The sequence below is a fragment of the Tyto alba genome, unplaced genomic scaffold, assembly GCF_018691265.1.
Source record: "Tyto alba isolate M040663 unplaced genomic scaffold, T.alba_DEE_v4.0 Super-Scaffold_10, whole genome shotgun sequence".
Lineage (NCBI taxonomy): Eukaryota > Metazoa > Chordata > Aves > Strigiformes > Tytonidae > Tyto > Tyto alba.
The window spans coordinates 3,338,350-3,359,410 of record NW_024881262.1 but is presented as its reverse complement, the minus strand read 5'-3'; the positions used below and the strand labels follow the sequence as shown (position 1 = coordinate 3,359,410).

General features: G+C 46.4%; 1 protein-coding gene across 2 annotated transcripts; it reads left to right on the top strand.

Moving 5' to 3' along the window:
- The first annotated feature begins 9,202 nt into the window (after nucleotides 1-9,202).
- LOC104361035 (serine palmitoyltransferase small subunit B) lies at nucleotides 9,203-20,316 on the top strand. 2 transcript variants are annotated; one of them, XM_042793942.1, is made up of 2 exons: nucleotides 9,203-9,423; nucleotides 18,809-20,316. In XM_042793942.1, the coding sequence occupies exon 2, from the start codon at nucleotides 18,840-18,842 to the stop codon at nucleotides 19,080-19,082; it is 243 nt and encodes an 80-aa protein (XP_042649876.1). In that variant the 5' UTR covers nucleotides 9,203-9,423; nucleotides 18,809-18,839; the 3' UTR covers nucleotides 19,083-20,316. The 2 variants fall into 2 exon arrangements, with proteins under 2 accessions (XP_042649876.1, XP_042649871.1); XM_042793937.1 differs by lacking the exon at nucleotides 9,203-9,423 and adding an exon at nucleotides 9,463-9,522.
- Nucleotides 20,317-21,061: the final 745 nt, after the last annotated feature.

Genomic DNA, 21,061 nt, shown 5'->3' with positions numbered 1-21,061 from the left:
CCACCTGGTAACGACGACCATTTTTACACAAAGAGATAAGCCATGTTTCTGATTCCGGAGTCGAGTGTGCCCTTGCCAGACTTAAAATGTATATGTATGTGTGCTGGCTTTGACTGGGGTAGAGTTAATTTTCTCCCCAGTAGCTGGTAAGGGGCCGCGTTTTGGGTTTGCACCGAAACCAGTGTTGGTAACAGAGGGCCGGTTCCGTTCCTGCCGAGCAGCTCACACAGAGCCGAGGCCTTTCCTGCCCCTCGCCCACCCCAGCAGCGAGGGGCTGGGGGGGCACAGCCGGGACAGTGACCCCGAGTGCCCCCAGGGACACCCCAGCCCGTGCGGCGTCGTGCTCAGCGGATGGAGCTGGGGGGGAAGGGGGGGACGCTGGGGGTGATGGCGTTTGTCTGCCCCGGTCACCGCTCGGTGCTGGGGCCCGGCTGGCCTGGGGAGGGCTGAGCCTGCCTGCCACGGGAAAGGGGGAATGAATCCCTTGTTTTGTCTTGTTTGTGCGCAGCTGTTGCTTCACTTATAAAACTGCCTTTATCTCAACCCACGAGTTTTCCCACTTTTCTGATTCTCTCCCCCATCCCACCCAGGGGGAGGGAGCGAGCGGCTGGGTGGGCCTTAGTTGCTGGCTGGGGTTAAACCACAACAGTATGAATAACATCAAATAAAATACCAGGACACTGGACTCAGCAACAGACTCAGCCCTTTCCTAGTCCTCAGCTACACTACTGGGCTTTTAATTACTGTAGGTTTTAAACAAAGTCTATGTTCCAGCTTCACCTGCCCAAGAGATGGCAATGTCTCACTGTCGGACACAACCTGTCCAAGACAAAGTGCTTTCCATTAGGAAAAGCTTTTGTCCTAAGCTTATTATTCCACACTAAACACTGCAATCATTATCTATTTTAATATTGTGAAATCCAGTCGGCCTGAAACTACCCAAGTTAATAAGCATCTCATGAGACAAAGGGCTTATAGATCTCCGCAACAGCAAATTTTATTCAGGAGAGAATCTTGTCCTGCTCCTCCGTGGCACGATGTCACACGCACTGACGCAGGCTCCTTTGCAGGTTATTTTACATCAGGAGGTGTTGCAACACTCCTTGGAAATAAGGAAATGGAAATATCTACTTTCCTTTAACCCAAATTCTTCTTTGCCCTGGCAAATATGTGTTTGTAATAAAGCAAGGCTACAGCACAGGTCACAGTGTTTTAAAGAGTTGCAGGCTGCAACATTAAAATCATGATAGGAAGCCAAAAATATAGGAACAAAATTGTCTCTCTGTGTGCTGGACTCAAAAATTGTTGGGAGTTTACAGTATTTACAAAATTAAAATGCAATGGAGAGGGAGAGAATTGTTTTCTCCAACATACAAACTAGATGCAAGGGATTCTGGATCAACAGTAAAGTGAGAGGAAAGATTCCCACTGATTTCTTTGGAAGAGACGCCCAATACCCAGGCGAGGTGAAAATTAACTATGCTAGAAAAACACCTTCCCATTTAACAACAGGCGAGAGGCAGTGTAAGAAGAAGATCGTGGTCTGGGGCTCATGTCACCCCTCACCACACTTAGAGACGAGCTGCAGAGGCAATGAGACACAGATCAGGTTTTTTCTCCCAGAAAGAGTAACCACCCACGGTCTCCTGCACGGTGGCTGAAGTTGCCAGTGTGGGGCTGGAAGAGCATCTCCGGGCCCTGCCACAGCTCTCTTGTGGGACTTTTCATAAGGAGAAACATCTCGTGCTCTGCAGGGTTATGCTCCCACCCACTAAAGCACCACCCATCTTTCTCACACGCACATTTTTCCTGATTTCCCCTGAAGATCCCCTGAGAGAGGCCACTGTGCGAACCTCTCCACCTCCTCTGCATCTCACCCAGCAGCAGCAGCGGCAGCAAAAGTATCTCCAGAAGAAGAATACAGGAGTATGTATTATAATAATAATACTAAATTATAAATAAATTATAAAATACATTGTATTCTTTAGATCTTCTGATTAGGGCAGGAGCAGAGTAGCTTCCTTTCCATCTCTCATGGCAGGTTTTGAAAAGGGAGAAAGAGCAAAACGTGCCTCGGTGGGAAGGATTTCTATGGCAATAACTGCTGTTTGCAAAGAGGCGACAGAGCTCTGTTTAGACTCCAAATGTAGTGACAAGCTTTGCCATATGCCAGACCTCGTGATGAAATGTAGCATATTTTTACAAGCAGAGCTGAAAGACAAAGGAGGAGGTTTCCACATTGGCAGGTGCAGCTGTGAAGAAACAGGGATGAGGGGGCAGAAGGTGAGATGGAGAACGATAACACACGAGGTTTCAGAAAATGTGGAGAGCTGCTGCTTCAGCCAGAGGCTCAGCACAAGAGGGCACTCCAAGTGCTCTCAACAGCCCTGCCAAGGATGGTTTTGCAGCCAGCACCATCCAAAGACAAAGCACAAACATCCCAGCCCTAAGCTTTACCCACCCCTCACAGACCCCCGACATCATGAACATCCTGCTCCATCCAGGACAAGCACAGCAGGATACAACAAATTTTCCCGGGATAACTTACCAACAGCCTCTAGACAAAAATGGTATTTTTAAACACTGAGTATATGTGATTAATAAATAAAACACATTAAAAAATCAGGTGTCTGTGAGACCTACACTTTTCAAACTTGTTTCCATTGCGAGCAGCAATAAAGTCTGAATCTGTATGGCCAAACTATATAGGGGAAAACAAAATAACAAGAAAAAAAAGCACACCTATTGGTAAGAACTGCTCATTTTAAGAAAATTTCCCATGGCAAACTGAGTAGAATGAGTAGGATTAGTCACAAGGCTGGCTGTACTCGTGCAGCATTGTGAAAGAGCGTGAGGAGATGAACAGATAGCGGATGGAATTGCATGTTTTTAAAAGGGAGGTGAAAGTCTTCTCCAGCAACTGGGTGCAACCCAGAGCAGCTGCAAAACTGGCTGGCACTGCCGTTCAAAGGGCAATTCCTTCCAGAGCACCACAAAACACAGCCACCTCCTCTAGAGGGAAACTTTGAACTCCCGCAGCGGCTTCATTTTTCTCTAAAATACTTAGGCAGCAGCTACAGGAGCAAACTGTGCATTCCCTAGCGCAGCCGTGGGTTGCTGCCCACATACTGGATGAAGGCAGGTAACAGCACAGGTCAGCCAGCAGATGTGGGAAGAGGAATGGCTTGTCTCCTGAAGGTGTGAACGTCCCTGGCTGAAGCTGACAGCAACTTTGCCTATCAGAAATCAAGGTCTCATAGATGAGCCACTTTGCTAAGAAGAAAAAAAAAGAATTCTGCAATAGCTAGACCTACTTGTGAATAGTCACCCCAAACCAATATTGTTTTGATTTGCAGTCACTGCTCCTCCTGTTTTGTCTTTATGATTATTTAAATGAATAAGCTTTGTAGCAAGTAGGTATGTCAATGAAACAATACATTTTCCAGTAACACTCACAGAAAGAGGTATTTTAAATCCATAAGCACAAATATTCATACTTGATATCTGAGCGGGGGTGTGAGTATGGACATGTTCAGATCTCCTATAGGTCAATAACAAGATTACAACTATAACAAGAGATCACACGCTTGCTTATACGGACCATTAAACTGGCTGTAGCAATTTAATATTGCTAAAGGGACACATCAAGAGCAGAGAGTGAGGTGAAGATCTGACTCATGCAGGATTACAGATCCCGCCTAGCCCTTCTAATTACTTGTACCTAATCTCAGAATGCCACCCAGCCCCTCCTCTAGCTGGGGTGCAGGTGGAGTTACCCCAACTGGAATTTACCCAGAACACCAGTTAATGCTGATATCACGAGGACAAGTGATAGACTGCTTACAAATAATCACAAATTTGCTGTAGGATACGTATAAGCAGTTTCCCGTGCAACATAATTTCTCACACCAGACCATGGATCTTACCTTGCACAAAATTCCAAGGGAAATTGCACCACCGGGCAGGATCAGACCCCACCACTGCTGCCACCTCTGTCCTGCACAGGCTCTCCTGCCTTACAGGCACCTTTGCACCAACCCTAATTCCCAAAATAGAAGCTATAGACCGATGTGGTGTTCATCTCAAGCAAGTAGAGAGATAATCACCCACAAATGGTTGTCACACACACCCCACAGAGGTCCTTTCTCCACTCTGTCATATAATTAGATAAAAAGTTGTTCTCTAATTTGTCAGGTTGACTTTAAAAGCAGTTTTGTCAGGAGATCCCTCTGTGACTTTCAACAGAATGACAAGAGAAGAGTAACACCAAATTAGGGCAATAATCAAAGGTTTAGCCAGAGCATGACCTCTGCCCAGATCCCAGCCTAGGGATGTCTTACAGGAATATTCTGCAAACTCAGACAAAACAAGCCTTATGCTTACTCCGAAAGTTTCTTTTCTATTTATCAAGACAGCCTGACTAGCTAGACGAGACCTAAAAAAAATATCTGCAGATATCTCACTATTGCAAAAAGAAAAGAGTTTGGGCCTGCTGTTTCGTTAGGTTTGCAGGAACACCCTTAGGTAACCAGGCCTGCAGAAGACCCTGCAGCTATTTTCCTCCCGCACTTAAAGATAAAATATACTTATCCAAAATAAGACTACATGAAATAAAGTGAAATTTCAGACCTTGCCTGCAAGACAGAACAAGATCTACCATCTGCAGGAGACGGGTACAAACTATGGAGTGGAGTTAATAAAAACATCATTGTGGCACTTGGACACCAGTCAGTAAATATTTGACATTCGAAGCTTGCATACAAATGCCCAACACACGCCACAACTATGACACAAACACGGCTAACAAATGAAAGTCTATTTTTAGAACCTCCATCCCTTTCTGCCCTCAGAGAATCGCCTTAATCCCTAATGAGCAGCCTCACGGCCCGGCGGTTTACCTTCCAGGATGGATGAAGCCTGCACGTGTGAGTGGAATAACCGGCAGAAGACAAGGGGCAGGGGCACGGCAGAAACCCCGGCAGCCGCAGCAGCAACGCGCAGCGACGGCGTCGGGTTGCGCAGCGGCGCGAGAAAGCAACCGCTACGGAAGGCACCTGGGCTCCTGCTCGAATTCAGCACCTGCGTGTTGAATCCGAGTCGTGCAGGCAAAGGCAGGAGCTAGCAGAAGGAAATAGGATGGAAATGCACCCGGACAGCAAAGCCTGCCCTGGTGTGCAAGCCAGCCACCCGCTGACCCGAGCTGGAAAGAAACTTGCCTGTTGGCAAGTATTTCCGCAGCAGGTTGTGACAGGGCCCAAAGACTCATGAAATATCCAAAGACCATAGTTTTGACTTTATAAATGTTATGTTAGCCTTTATGGCAGGTAAGTGATTTTATTCCTGTCTCAAGGGGGTAATCTGGACGTTTCCTGCAGGAACAAAAGCCAACGCTCAAATACCCAGTAATAATTAACACAAATCCCCAGTGGTAAAACAAGTAAGGGAGCAGATCCTCCAGAGCACTAACCCCCGGGGAGGCAAGGAAACAAACCCCCTTATTTTCATATACTTTTGACAAGTAACCACTTTGGTATGATTTTTACCATGACAAGCACAAGACTCTTAGAGAAGCCTGAGGCTCTATCAGGTTTGGAGAAAGAGGTTGGAAACCCCAAGCAAAGTGATGTCTAGGCCTCTAGCTTATCGGTATTACTCCTCTTCTATAGAATATTCTATATTCTTCTATATTCTATGCCTGGTTTCAAGGTACTGGGAGGCTTTTGGCTCCTGTGCTTAGGACAGAAGGGTCTCCACAGCCCTAGGGCTACCCTAGAGCAGGGGCTGTGCTGGTAAATGCAAGGGATGAGGGCAGGGGGGATACAGAGGGATGAGGGCAGGGGGGCTACATGTCTCAGCCCAGGCGAGCAAACCCATGCGCTTCCCAAGAGGGCCCTGCAACCATCACACTGACAGGGCTGGGGCAGAGAGGGGCAAACACACGGGAGAGGGAGAGCCCAAACCCAGAGCATCCACACCTGCCCAAACCCCACGCTGCTGGCAAGGGGGTTAGATGCTTTTTAAAATGCATTTAAATGTAAATCGGGAGGCAGTTCTGACCACCAACCTTGGTGAGGTTTCTCCCTCTGGAAACACCAGCTCTTGAAACACCAGCTTGGCCATGCCCTTGCAGCCCTCTCTTGCCTTAAGGCAAACAGCACTTGATTATCAGCAAATCCGTAATTCATTGTGAGGCAAATCCTTCTCCATTTGATAAGATAATGTGTGTCAAAAGACAAGCGTGAAGCATTCATATACACACAGAACCTTCATCATATATAAATTGGCAAGTGCACCTAATGAAACCATCTGCCCAACCAAGTGAAGCAAAATAGTAACAGATCATCAGGGTGATAATGAGAGTGTGGGAAAGTTATTTGTAAACTCCTCTTTGAAAAATACCCTAACCACAGCTAAGGCTGCTGCCTGGAGCAAGTGCTCTGATAACCAAGAATGTTTTTGCAAGTATTTTTACAGGATTGGTGTAAGTGATACCCACCTGCTGCTATATCCCTGGCAAAATCTTGCCATTTCAAGTGTTGTCTGCTCAGTCACCAGGTGTTTTACCAAGCTCAGCTGCACACACAGAGTGAGGGGTCCCAAAGTACTCCAGGACCAATGAGAGCTCTGCTTCGAGCTAGAAAGGGGCACAACTATTTGTAAGTTTAAAACAAAGCCTCTTCATAAGTATTTTTTAAGATCAAAGACTAAACGAGCACAGTCAACATCCATAAAAACAGCAGCTGAAGAAAGAGGCACTGCTCTTGTATGAGCTGGGAATGAAAGCGTCACATCCCGATCACCCTTTTGTCACCTGCGCAGCTTTGTTTGTGTAAGTACCTTTTAAAGATACCAGTTGAGGAAAGAGCATTTTTAAAGCATCATTAAAACACGTTCAAATATTAAAAGAACAATTTTAATTCCAGCAGTTACATCTGGCCCTTGAAAGTTTGCGTGCCTTTATGGCCTTCTGTGGTTCAGAAGACACCAGTGGGTGCCAGAGCAGAAGCACAGCGTCCCCACTGTGCTGGAGGGGACCCCAGCTCCCACAGCCACATGTGTGGGACGAGCCAACACCTCTCTGCAGGGAGGTCCCAGAGGCTTCAGGCGGGGACAGACTGGGGAGTGCAGCCATGAGGCAGAGCTGTGGTGACAGTCACATCTGGCAGGGTGAAGCGAGAAGCTGAATAAAGCACTGCACGGCTGCAGAGAACGTGCAAACTTCAGCTCACCTGCAAGGGCGCATCTTTAAGAGGCAGCCTGTTGCACGGAAAAGTTGGCAATTCACCAGCACCAGCTTTTTGTCTCACAGCTCCCACCTAGTTGTAAAAAGCAGCTCTGCTCGTAAATGTGAGAACAACAGCTCTGCGGGCAGCTCCGGCCTCTGGGCTCCCTGTACCTGCTGCCTTTGGGGTGGGGTGTGCGTGTGGCTGCTTCTCCAGTGGGAGCACATCCACAGGCCAAACAGACCTTGGCACCTCCAGCCAAACAGGCTGTGGTCAAACCCTGAGAGAGCTGCTTCATCAGCCACAGCCCCTGGCCATGTGCTGTCCCCTCCCCGTGTGGCAGGCACGGAGAGTCACTGGCAAAATAACCTTCTTTTTCGGCTGATGACTGCCTCAGCCTAGCTGATCCCTCTGCCACAGAAGGGGACGTGCCCCCAAAGGGGCAAGCAGGGAGTGGGGCAGGGCCCCGGGTGGCTCAGTGCCATGGCTGAGGACAGACACACCACGCTACACCCATGGGCTCCCATGTCTTTCCCTCCTAACAACACCCGAGTGACTTTGCTGAACCTTTGGCCATGGGAGCTGCCCGTTGTCGAACAGGGCAAGGACCTGGCACCAGCAACAGCCTGATCCCACCTGCACTTGGACCACATTCACAACAGGAGGCTGAAGTTAAGGATTTTTGCCCTGAAAGGAGTTTCTCCGTGGCTTCTGCTGCATATATAACCCGCAGCACGTCCCAATGCCCAGATGTGCCTGGCTTAGGCAGTTTTTACAGGAAGGCTTTGCACGGCAGCTGCTTTGATGCTCCTTCAACAGTTCAGGGCAGAGCAGGACAACCAGCTGCTCCCAGCGCTGCAGAATTTCAGCTTTAAGCTGGCAGCACATCCAAGCAGTGTGCATGAGCCTACACGGCAGTGCCCGGAGACCCCCGCTCCGGAGAAAAACACAGATGTTGCATTGAGCCTGTCACACTGAGCTCAGAGCCAGCACACCCCGTAAAATTCATTTGATGTGTCCATTTAAACGGGGTACTGGCTCGTGCCTGTGTACCCAGCAAGGAATTTGCTCATTTTCCATGAGCTGTTCATTTTGCTGCGGTACCAGTGTGAGGTTTTGGGTGCAGACACTACACTGGCAAAACTCATTTTGGAGAGGTCACCAGGAGCGATCTGGGGATCCACCATCTCAAGTGATGCTACTCCGCTGGCCTCAAAGCTGAAGCCATAGCCCAGCTGCAAAAACCATAATCTTAAATGAAAGAACACAAGACGAAACCCAACCTTTCTTAGTGCCGCTCATTTATCACTTAATTAGTGTCACACAGTAACAGTTTTGAAGGCTGAGAAATAGGATCAAGATCAGGTCTCTGTGACTGCTCTGCTTAGTGAATGAGATTGTACCCAGTATCCAGCTGCCCGAGGGGAAAACAGTGAACCTAGTGTTTTATTTCTCACGTATAGTGTAAAGTTAAGTTCTTAAGTAGCTCTTTGGTAGAGGGCAGGACACTAAATCATGGGTTTTTTTTTTTTTACATCGGGGGCAGAACAAACTAAGGAAACCTAAGTCTCATGGTTAACAGCGTCATGTAGGATTTCACAGGATTTCAGATAAAGTCTTGTAAGTACTTGTCCATCCATATCTCTCTTTTCTGGAAACACCTCACCTGATACCTTATCACCATTTCCCTCTTTCCACGCCCGTAACTCGGGTTTCTCCCAGCCGTGCTGGAGCTCGCTGTATTTCCCCTTGGAGCTGGGCACCCCTCTGCACACCCAGCCTCCCCGCACAGCTCCCTCCTCTAGTCCCAGCTTATATATGACAAGGTATGCGTGGAACACGCCGCATGAACAGTAGCTAGAAGCCGGTTGGGATGTCCAGGGGAGGGTTGGTACAGCCGGTGCCCCGGCCTCCCGCAGCGAAACGGAGCGCATTACGCAAGTGCGTTAAACAGATGCCGCCTATAGACGCGGCAGCGCAGGGGAAACATTAAAGATCCGCGCCCCGGCGGTGCCAGCCCCCTCAATCCCACGGGTTTTCCCTCCCCAAAGCCTGGTTCCGCGCCGCAAAAGCCCCGAGCGGAGGCGCGCAGCTGCTGCGGCAGAGGGGCGGGGCGGGGCGGAGCGGCGCGGAGAGGCGCGGAGCGGCCCCCCCCCCCCGGCTCGGCCGCGGCCGGCGGGGCGCGGAGAGGAGCGGGGCGGTAGGTATATAAGCGCGGCGGGGCGGTGGGCTGGGGGAGAAGCGGTGCGCGGTGGTGCGCGGAGCGGTGCGCGGAGCGGTGCGCGGAGCCCCGCGGGAGGTGAGGCGGCGGGGGCGTCCCGGCACGGCTCGGTGCCGGCGGTCAGCCCCGGCTCGGTCAAGGGCATCGCGGGGTGGAGGGTTGGGGGGAGGCCCAGCGCTTCCCCAAATGATGGGGCGGTGACCTTGGGCGAGCGCGGCCGCGCACTCTGCGCGGCCGGCGGCGGGTCCCGAGAAGCGCGGGAGGAAAGGCCTTGGAGCAGGGGTGGCAGCAGGAAAATCTCCGAGATGTGCCCTGCCCGCCCTTCCGCAAGGCTGGTGGTGTTCCACCGGGACCTACAGCCTCCAACAAGGTCTCTCCGGACTTGTTGCTGTAGACCTGAAGGCAGGGATCCCCAGGTGGTGGTGACAGAGCTGTCGGGAAGATGGTTTGTCTTGACAGGGGTTCACTGAAAAGGAGCCCAACACCCAGAAGTGAAAAGGTTGAAGCAGGAGGGGAGTGGTGGAGGAGGAAGGAAGGTGAAGGTGCTACTCAGACCGTTGTGGTGGTAATGCTTGTTGTTTGCAGATTGCTGCTCTTTGGTTTTCTTAGAGGTGCTGGTTGCTCCCAGTAACCCTTCAGTGTGAAGTAGGTGCGAGAGTACCTCCCTGTTGTAGAAGTTGGGATAGTATAGAGGAGAATCCCTCCAAAAAATGCTACTACTCCACTTAATCAGCATGCATGGTACTTTTTGGACTGTATATTTTAAAATGCTTTAGGAATCGGGATGCTCGTTTATCTTTTGCTCATGATTATCATGAGTATGGCACAAATAAATATGTCTTGAGAGCAATTCTGCAAGTCCTTGGAGTGGTTTCTAGATGGTGTGGTTTTGGCAGAGAAATGCAGGGAAGCTCTCCACAGAGTGCTTACGTTGTTCAGCCAGCAGAAATGGGAGATGTGGCGAAAGGGCTCCTGGAGAGAAGCTCAGGGTCACAGGAATATTTGCTCCATCACCCCTGTGCCTAAAAAGTGTCCAGGATGTACGATGTGGTGAGCAGCAGCAAAATTCAGGTGCTTCAGCTGGCTGATAGGAAAAAAAAAAAAACATCCATCACTCTGCACCGTGTTCTGCCAAGCCAGTTCTTATTGAGCTTTGAACTTGTGCGGTGCGTCCCTCAACCCTGGCCACGCTCCTGGTGTGTAGAGCCCAGTGAGTGTTCCCCAAACCAGTTGCCCCGGGAGGAGAGGAGCCCACGCGACTGGGCTGGACCGGCCACTCGGCCACGTCCCCGCGGAGGGGAACGGCCTTGCCCTGCTTCACGGGCGCTGGCTCCTCTGCTGCCACAGCTCCCACTGCCTGGTGTGGGTGTACTGGGGTGTGAGCGAAGCACCTGAAGTAGTTGTCAGCAGGTCACTCTGGAGACCTCTTCTTTTCTTTTCACCCATGCCGTCTGCTCTAGTTAAACACAACGTAACCCAGCCCCTGCGGCTTTTTAGGAGAAATGGGCACAAGGGCGCGTTGCAACTTGGAAGAGCCTTGTCTTGCCCCGCTGCCCAGGGGTATTTCTTGTGTTTTCCCCGCTAAAAACTAAGAGTGGCTTTGCTCTCGCTGCTTTTGAGGGGTTTTCTGCTATATCGATGGTTTTCTCTGTTCAAAACTGCTCGTAGGGATGAAGTGGCCTGGGAAGGAAGCTGTCCCTTACTGTATATATACAGGGTTAAATCGATTTCTGTGAAAAATGTGAATCTCCCTTTTTACTTCTGTTGCAAGTATCTCACTTCATTTTTCTCTTCCTCTTTTAGACCAATAACTGGCATGGTGCAACACTGCTTCCTTTCATTAGATCTCAGAGGAGATGCACTTGCACAAGAGTTCAGTACCTGTTTTCCACTAATACCTGTCATAATTATGACAGTATTCACCTTCTCATATTACATAAAACCCAAGACCAGCCATTATTTTCAGCTGCTTCAGAAATGACTCAGAGCAAACCAAAGAAGTCTGAATAAAATGAGAACTACATTTGAAAGTAAATCTTTTTGCAGAGCCCAGACATCTTAGCTATTTTGTTTATAGAGTGATGTGTTTACACAACCTGCTGAACTTTAAAGTCTTTTAAATCCCCTTGAAGGATGTAGCCGATGTCCCAAATCTGAAGAGTCTCACAGGAACTGAGGCTTTTCACCAAGAGCAAAGCCAAACCCCCTCTAAGATACTTCCTTGAACAGTTCTTCAAGAACCCTCAATTTTTAAGTATTTGCAATTTAAACCTGGTGCTGGTCTCTAGTCACAAATTTCAGGTCTTGTTTGGGAATCAGCAGTCTTTAAAACCATGTTAATAAACTATGTTTACAGTGAAAATACAGGGAAAGCCCTGAGATTTCAATCTGCCAATTTACCTGTCCTCTGGCAGAGCTTATCACCAGAGGCCAGTTCTGCTCCAACGTGCAAGTCCTCTCACTCGGGGAGGACTTAGAGCCCAGAGAAAGTTGGAAAGGAAGAGGTTTGTACATAAGCTGTAAGAAGCAGCTAGTTATGTAAGAAAATGGCTGAGGAAACTTCAGAGGAGGGAAGAACAGAAAATTCTTTGAAAAATTAATTTGGCCTTGGAAGAAAATGGGACAGAGCTGCTCCAAGAATGTTTTTGTTAGAGAAGCTGCATCTTTTTCCTCTGTGCCTGAGTAGAGAATGCACCAATAAATCAGCCAGGCATCAAAGTGTGTGGGGGTTGATATTTTTTTGTTTTTGTTTTTAATTATTGTGGGTTTTTTTAATAGGAACGGCCTACAGTTTTCAGAGAGTAGTTAAGGTGTGAAATCAGTCTAAACATTAACTGTTTTCAACTGCTGTGCTGTTACTTGGATGGCTGGAGCCTCTCTCCAAATCAGATCCCTATGGGTGCTGCAGATCATCCTCGCCTTTCTTGAGGGTCAACAGTTGATATATCACATTTAAAATTACTTCCTGCATTGATGTAGGCCATCATACACTCGAGCTGTGTACTCAACTTGACTGGAGGAGCAAAGAGTATTTCCGAAATCATCTGGGTGTATTGCAATCCAGGCAGAGAGAGATAGTCTGACAAGAATCCGTTTGCTCCACTGACGGCTAAATTACAGCACCAAAGCAGTGTTTGGGACCGGAGTATCCCTGGGGAGCTGCTGAAGGAGCGTGCACACGGGGACTAGGTTTGTGTTCAGAGCTGGAGATGAGGAAGTCCGGGTCACATTTTGTGCAGGTGTGGCATTGCTACCCAATGGGTGCCTTGCTGCCTTTTTTGAAGCTACCAAAGGTAAAAGGAAGTCAACGGGGGAAGGTGTTTGGTAGACTCCTAGGTCTTGTATGCATTACGTAACTTTTTCCATTTAAAATAAACCTCTTTTTCCATTTAAAAGAAACCTAATAGCACCTCAACTTGACCACTAAGGTCAGCAGGAAGGAGGGTTGGTGTTGACAGATTAGGTAGCTGCTGAAATTCGTCCTTCAAAGCAAGGTAAAGCAGAAACGTGGCTGGAAATGCCATTGCCTTTTCTGCCTTATCATTTCTACTCCTGAAGTATTTTTCCACTCCTGCAAGATTTTTTCCAAAAAAACCCATAGGCGCAGTCAAACCGTGTTCACCCACATGCAAAAATGTCTGAGTCATGTACCGCAATAAAATTTTACCAGCTCTGAACTTCATTCTGGTGCTGCATGGATGGTGGCAAGAACACGTACATAAGAAGAGTTTACAATTCCTGTAGCACAGTAGCTGGCAGGAATGTATGGCCAAGCACACGATGCGGTGCTGATTCAGGAAGATGAATGCTGAGGAAGAGAAACCAGAGATGGCCTCGCTGCTGCTGCTATGCATTTTTACTCCAGAAATAGAGGGGGGGGGGGGTAATTATTAAAATCTGCATGTAAAACCATTTTTAACGGTGCGTACTTGTCCATAGTGGGAGCTGTGCTGGGATTATTGCTCCTGTTCTCATTCACGTTTTGTCTGGCATTACCTCTCTGTGAAAACAAGCTTTAGGGTACGTTTAAACATCCATGTGTAAGTGCTACAGTAACCGGAGGGTTTCTGCTTGTCAGTAGGTAACAGGCAGCTTTCTAGGCTGAGCTGATGGTATATGGCCACGGGCCACGCTGCGTACGGGGGAATCTGAGCAGCACAGATGCAACAGAGGAACAGACCGAGACGGTGGCCCAGGGACATGCTGGCATTCAGATTCTCTGCACAACTTTAACTGCTGCCTCATCTAAATTTCTTCCTGATCTCTTCCCAATTACTGGTCCACAGGACCTGTGTTTCATTCCTCACGCATTATGCTTGGTGCTCACTGAATAAAACGTATTAAAGCAAATGCATGATGGATGGGGAATGTGAATTGGTCTATTTGCACTTACAGAAATGTCGGTCTACATGAAATCAATGGGTTCATCTCGGAGTTATGTTAGCATTAAGAGGGACAAGACAGGTGCCTTGGATAAATTGGGATATTCTGTCTGAATAACAGCAGAACAAACCCATTTAACACAACAAAATTACAAATAAGGAAGAACAATTGCGGATAAACAACTTGCAGAGAGGATATATATTTTAGTACCCAAGGGGGATGACTACCCATTCATCTTTGAATACCTGAAATTATTTACATATCAGACAACTTTAAAATAAGGCACTTTGCCTTCTCACACCTGTCATTTGGAGCCTGCGTGTTGCAGGCATCCTGCATACGAGACCAAATACAAGCCTCAGGGGCTCGTGGCAGGATTTTATTTAAGCTTCAGCGTGAGTGCAATCCCTTAGGACTCTGCAAAACCCACCAACTCTTGCTTCTGTGCTATCACAGCAATTATTTAGCAAATGGCCAATTTTTAGCCCATTAAAAGTATGCCTTTTGGGGATGGATTTATTGTTTGCCTGATTTTTCCTTCCTACCTTATTTATAACATTTAGCCCTGTTTCACACTCAAAGCATCTGAGACCACCTGTTTAATGATTAGGGGGCTATCTCCAGCTCCAGGGTTTGGGATTTCCCCACTCCAGATAAACTTACCTAGACTTGAACAGATGTTGGAAACCCTTTTTCTCTAAGTCAACCAAACTCTCCTGCTGAGGGCGTAAGGTATTTTTCAAGCATTCTTTGGAAACCAGTCTATCCCAGTTCCCCTGCAAGAATGTTTCTTTCCACAGGAATTTCCCAGCAGGTGCATTTTGCCAGGTGCTGTCCAACCACCAGTCTGATTTGCAGACTGCTAGCGTGAACAAAGTCCCCCAAACCCCTGTTGCTCAAAGCAGAAATTATATAATAAAGAACCTAACACTGGCATCTTCAGGCTACAGCTCCAAACACTAGCTCTAACACTTGGAACTAAGGTTATTAATAAAGACATTTTTGAGATTAGGAATGCTCTTAAATGAAGTTTGGGATTTTTTTTTGGATGATGATTTATCTTTTCAGCTGCCCTCATCAGATACATGTGTCAACAAGCAAGAAAATCAGGTTGCCACTTAAAACAATAAAAGCTGCTTTACAGGTTCCTCCTCTTGCTTTTTCTGCTTGGAGGTAAAATTGCTGAAAATAATTTGACTATTGCTTAATGGTTTTAGAAGCTGAATTCTATTAATTTTATTCATAGCTGGCTGTAACATTCCCATGGCCTCTAAACAGGAAGGCATTTCCACAACACAACTGAATACTTAAATTCAAATTTGAAGACAAATGAGCACTAAGTTAAAATTGCCTAACAGCAAATTATCTCCTGCTCTGGAATACTGAGAACTGATGAGCTAATTACACAGGGCCCTTTCAACTCAGAGCACCAGCTGATTGTGGCATTAATGTAATAAAACCCAGTAATGCTTAAAAATGGAAGTGGAAGCCTCTTTAGGACAAGTCCTCTTTAAAATACAGAATTTTTAGCCTCAAGAGTTTTTGTTTGTCTAGTGATCTGCCATTCGCTTTGATTATTGCTAGAAGGTAATTAGCCTAGGTGGTAAGGCTGCCTGAGACCTCTGGCGGTGTGGAGCTTTGGGTTATTGCTTATACTTAAAACTGGCCTTAAATTAATGCAAGTGGAGCGCCTTCAGAGAAGGTATCTGTATCACAGGAACACAGTGGATTCTTGTATCTCATCGACTGTGCAGCTGGTTTAAGACAGCTTTGTTTTTTCCTTCCCTCCGATGTTTTCCTTTTATAAATTATGCATCTAGACTTGCATTACCCCAAGACAACCCTTGTGTTTGCTGCATTTCCAAGACGGCTCTGCTAACGGAGAAAGTCTCTGGGTAGATTAAATGCAGTGGAAGTGTGTTAGCGGTGAGGACGGAGACTGTAATTTGACTGTCTGACTTTTACTTATCTCACCCTCTATCACTCATTTGGAGACCGCGCGGTCTCCGCATTAAGACGGCTCGCGTTCTTGCTGGTAGCCCAGGGAGTCCCATTACAGGTGTGCCTGGGGTTGGAGTCATCCCCCTGGGCCATGAACTGGAAGAACTGAAGAAACACAGGCTGGCTGCTAGGAGTTGGTGTCCAAGCTGAATGGAAATACAGTCCCCAGGCTGGAGAAAGTGTAACAAGGTCTTTCGTATAAATCAAAAGGCCTGCTCCTTATTTTAATTATTTCATATTTTATTCACGTATCCCTCCAACACAGCAATGTCTAGTAAGAGATAGTGGTGAGTCTGCAGCCTGGTAGACTGGTTTAATATCAGTAAAATCAGCCTGGGGAATTTTTTTCCTGTCTTTGGCTGTCCCTTATACCAGCTCTGTATTAAGACATACAAGTGCATGTGCCACTGTGGGCAGAAAGCTCCATTAGCCTGGGATCTCTCCCCTCAAAACCACTGCAGCACCCCTCTGATAACCTTGTAGCCTTAAATACTCAGAGCAAGCACTCCAGCCTTGAGTTTCTCCGTGTGGCAGGCAGGCTTAACAGATATTTACCCAAGAAAGGTATGAGTTTAACTAGCACAGGTATAACCCCAGTGTAAATACCATAATCCCAGATAGTATGAGAGGGCCCTTATCATTTTCCTTTCAATTGTATAGGAAAGGGCTTAACCTCTTCATTGAAAAACGCTGCTCTTTTTGCAGAAGGTATAAATAGAGACACTTTTGGCTCCCGGTGAGTCACAGTTTGCCAGCTGTGCCATTTCTTCTTATAGGCTTTGCAATATTTACAAGGCTTTAAGGCCTCTCTTGAGTTCTGCCTTAAAATAATTTATCTGAAAGGAATCATCTTCCATTCATACCAGGACAGAAACCAGTGGTGGCCTTTCTCCCCAGCCCGTACCCTTGCAAGTAAAGCTGTTCACAACAAAGACAGTTTTGACCCCCAAAAGCATTGTAGGCAGCCTCTTGGTCTAGGAGATAGGGGGAAGATGTAAGTGAAGGAAACAGACTGCTGTGGGAGAAGAAGGGGAAAAGAAGATATATTGGGAAAGGTACTGATGATCGGAGGACACGGAAGAAGAGGGGCTGGGGGAAAGTAAAGGCTGTACAGAAATTTTTGCTGCATAAAAACCTGCTAGGATGAATAAGCCTCCCTCCCTTTTTTAATGCACAGCGTTTACGGTTTCACTGCACTTGTTGCCAGCAAAGAGGTTGCGTTCACGGGGCTGTTGGGAGTTGAGGAGCAACTGGGGAACAGATGCAAGGAGGTCTGAACAGGAAGCTGAGGGATGGGAGGAGAAATACCGGGAGAGGAGCCAGCACGTGGATGAAGGAGGGGGAGCAAAGACAGTCAGCTCCCTTATCAACAGCACTGGAGAGGCAATTGGAGTCTGCCACGCTTAGGGTGAGCCTGCAGTTGTTGCCTTCCCAAAGAAGAAGGGGCAAAAAATCTACCTCACAGCATCTCCAGACGGCGAGGTGTGAGCTAGTCTGGCAGGTTGCTCCGTTTGCAACTTAATATGGGAATGTTGAACCTTAACAACTGGCAGTAACGGTGACCTAAAGGAAGAAAGACGGAGAAATACGATCCGTCAAGGTGCGTGCACTTAACAGCGCATCCACCGGGCAAGGATTTTACACATCAGTAACCAAAGTAAAGCTGTTACAAAACAAACCAGGGATCCTTTTTATTGGTAATTTGTCTTCCCTTTGTTAAATGCCCACGCACCACCAGAATATACTGTACAGCCTCCAGAGGCAGTAAACCACTGAATATTGTAATATATTTGGCCTATCCCAGTGGCTCATCGTTATTTTAATCACAGGCTGCAAATTTTGTAGTGCTACCTTAGTCTTTGTTGTTTTGAGGGACTGAAAATTTCTATCGCCCCAGACTCACTACGAACACAAGACTGGAGGGATGTGACATGTCCAAGCATCTCTCTTTCTGGCATTTTAGGCAACAGAAGTCTAAAACAAAATGATACATTGGAAGGTTTTTCAGCAGTACTAAAATCTGCTGTAGTCCCTTTAACTGTGAGCCAACCTGGTTGGCATGTGTGTCCTTAAATTCAACCCCCAAAATAAAGGTGTCCCTCTGTGAAGCCTCGTACACTTGTTTATCATTCCATCTCTGTATTTTCTCTAAATAGATGTTTTTAGCCTGAATTTAAAGATTATTTAAAATACTGAAAAGCCATTTTAACAAAAACACAATGGAAGGCAAACCCCATTTCCTTCTTAATACTTGCTCAGCCATTCTCCTTTCCGTGTGGAGATGAAACAAGGAAATGCATAAAAGTATTACCTGAGAGGAAAATCTTTCCTAGACTTATAACTTCCATTAAATACTCTTTTAATCTGTAATCTATCTTGTTTCTTTGTAATGAGCTGAAAAAACTTCTTATGCTATTTGAGATGACTTTTTTCCCTCCCTTTCACAGCTTGTTTTTTCTTTACTCCCAACGATTGCAGAATAATAAAAATTATTATTATCAGAAGTAAGCAGAGGAGCTTTTCCAGAGCAGTTATTTTAATCTCGTCTTTATTCCAGAGCATATGAATCTGCCATCCACATTGATGAAAACTGGCCCAAGGACTTCCCTTTCTCCCTTTTAAATGCCTATCTCCCTGATTGCCACGTGAACCCAGTGCCTTTGTAAGCTAATAGGGTTTTAATTCCTACTGCAGAGTGAACAGCAAAACACACTCATAATCAGAACGTAGGAATTGAGAGTGCCCAACTGATTCAGCATCAGTAACTGCAAGCAGCAGTTGCTAGAGCTAAAGATTGTTTTCCTCTGTTCCAGGAGAGCAGAGGCTGGTGATGGTACCAGTTTGTTATTTCTGTTTGAACTTTATTTTATGCAACAATTACGTGTGGTATCAAACTGGAAACGATGATCACCGCATCATTTTTTAGTTCCAGGCCTTTCTTTCCACTGCAGCTGTAATCCAGACTTCTCTATCGTTACAGGTCATCTTCTCAAAATCACTGGAAGCTGAAGATGGATGTGAAGCGTGTGAAGGACTATATCTATTGGCTGTACTACCAGTACCTGCTGATCACCTGCAGCTACGTGCTGGAGCCCTGGGAGCGGTCCATGTTCCACACCATCACCGTGACTGTTTTCGCTATGGTGGTGTACACGGCTTACGTCTTCGTCCCCATCCACATCCGCCTGGCTTTCCAGTTCTTCTCCCAGATATTTGGAGGCCAGCCCGAAAGCACGGTTTCCATCGTGAACTGAACTTGCCCCAGTCGTGACTAGCAGCTCTTGCAACTTGTGAAATGCAATGTCTTCTTCAATTTTGTGTATTTATTCTGAAGCAGTTTTGCAGCTGTGAAAACACCATTTTCTCTTACAAAACCTGGCTTGCTTAACTACCATCACTGAAAACCAGAATAATGCACTGACTACTGGCTGCACAGTCCCTGTTAAATGAAACACAGGCCAGCTTTTGCTGTGTGATAATGAAACGCATCACCTGGAATGCCACATTTACCTAATATTCAACTGGCTCCCACTTTCAGCACCTTAATGTAATCACACTGGCATGGATGAAACAGCAAAGACTGTTTATGATGGCTGTGAGGAGGGGAACTGCACTCAGTATACACAACGAATTTCTGCCAACGGAGCCCAGTGGCAAAACACACCATGCCTTCTTTGACCCAGGTTAGAGAATATAAGGAGATGAGTATAATACAGCATGATTCGAGTACTAATACCTGGCTAGTTATTGACTTCTGGTTTTTAATTGATGAGAGAGGAAATTAGAAGAGAAAGCAATAAGAGTATGAACTCAAATTTAACTTTTTTGTATCTAAGTTGCTGCATCTGTCTGTAGGTGATTTAAGAGAGTAAAAAAAAAAAAAAACAAAAAACAAAAAAAAAAAAACCATACTACAGGTAATCTTGCAGTTTACCAAAAATGACAGAGTCGGTACACTCTTGCCTTCTTTGATAAAAAACGAAACATCTTTTCTTTCTGCTCCCATTCGGCAAGGCAAGCAAAGTGCATGTCTGCACCAGAGGAAGGAGTGGAAGTAATATTTTAATAACTGCAGGGAAGTCTGAGTGCTTAAAGAGATCTGCTTTATAAAGAAGAAATTAGTTTTATTATAATTGCCCATGGGAAGTTTCTTAAACAATGGAAGGTTTGTTTGGCTTTCACTTTACACCTAAATCAAACGTCAATGCCAGATCATAAGTTATAGCTATGCAGTGCATGTATCTAACAGCTGATGCTACTGTTATTAGAAGTGAGAGGTACAAAATGTAAATAGCTTTCAAATGATGCTTGCACAGTTATAGGATTAAAAAAACCCTCTTAACTTCTTCATCAAGCTGCAGTGCATGCTTAAAATAACACAGTTTGTTTGGAAACTAAGACATGTTTTGAAGGTTGAACAGATCTGAACATGTGTATGCAGTTTTTGCAGAAAAAAATAAAATTTTATTCTTCAGGAACAATGTTTCAGTGTGAGACTCGGCTCTTCCTGTGCTTTCTATTTGTTCATAAATACCCTGGATGTGTGTGGGCCAGGCTGACACCATGGCAGACAGACTATTTTGTTGCAAATGTTTTGGAACAAGGTTTCAGAACCCCTTAAATGGATCCCTGTGCCGACCGCCATGTTCATCCTCATTAGTGCTCCAGCCCAAGACCTCGCCCCTCTCCGGTGGTGGGGAAGGAAAAAACAAAACAAAACAAAGCAAAAACAAACAAACAAACAAAAAAAAAACAACCCACCAGAAACTTCATTGAATATCCTGCTCCACAGACCCATTCACAAGGTCCTGAAGGCAACTCCTGGGGATGCACAGGTCTCCTGCTTGTCAGAGGCCACGTTCATCGCATCATCCTTGCTACCTGTGCTCAGGTTCTGGCTCACGCCTGAGCCACTTGTTCATCCCACCAATACAAGCAGGTCATGGACGTGCCTGATTTCTCCTGCCACCAGCCACTGCCATGCTTCAAATTAAGGCAGCGAATAGCTGCGTGTGCTAGTGGCCCAACAGTTGAGCGGGTTAGGCTCAAATAGGAGCCACAGGCTTAGCTGTTTTATCAGTTTAATCATAGCTGTTAACCTGTAAATATGAGGCATTAAGCTGTAACCACGTTTACAGTAATAAACGGAGCATTGGAGGAGACAAATAATGTCAAGTACCTGTGAAAATTTATATGAAAGCAGTCTATAAAAAAAGTCACAACACCAATGTTG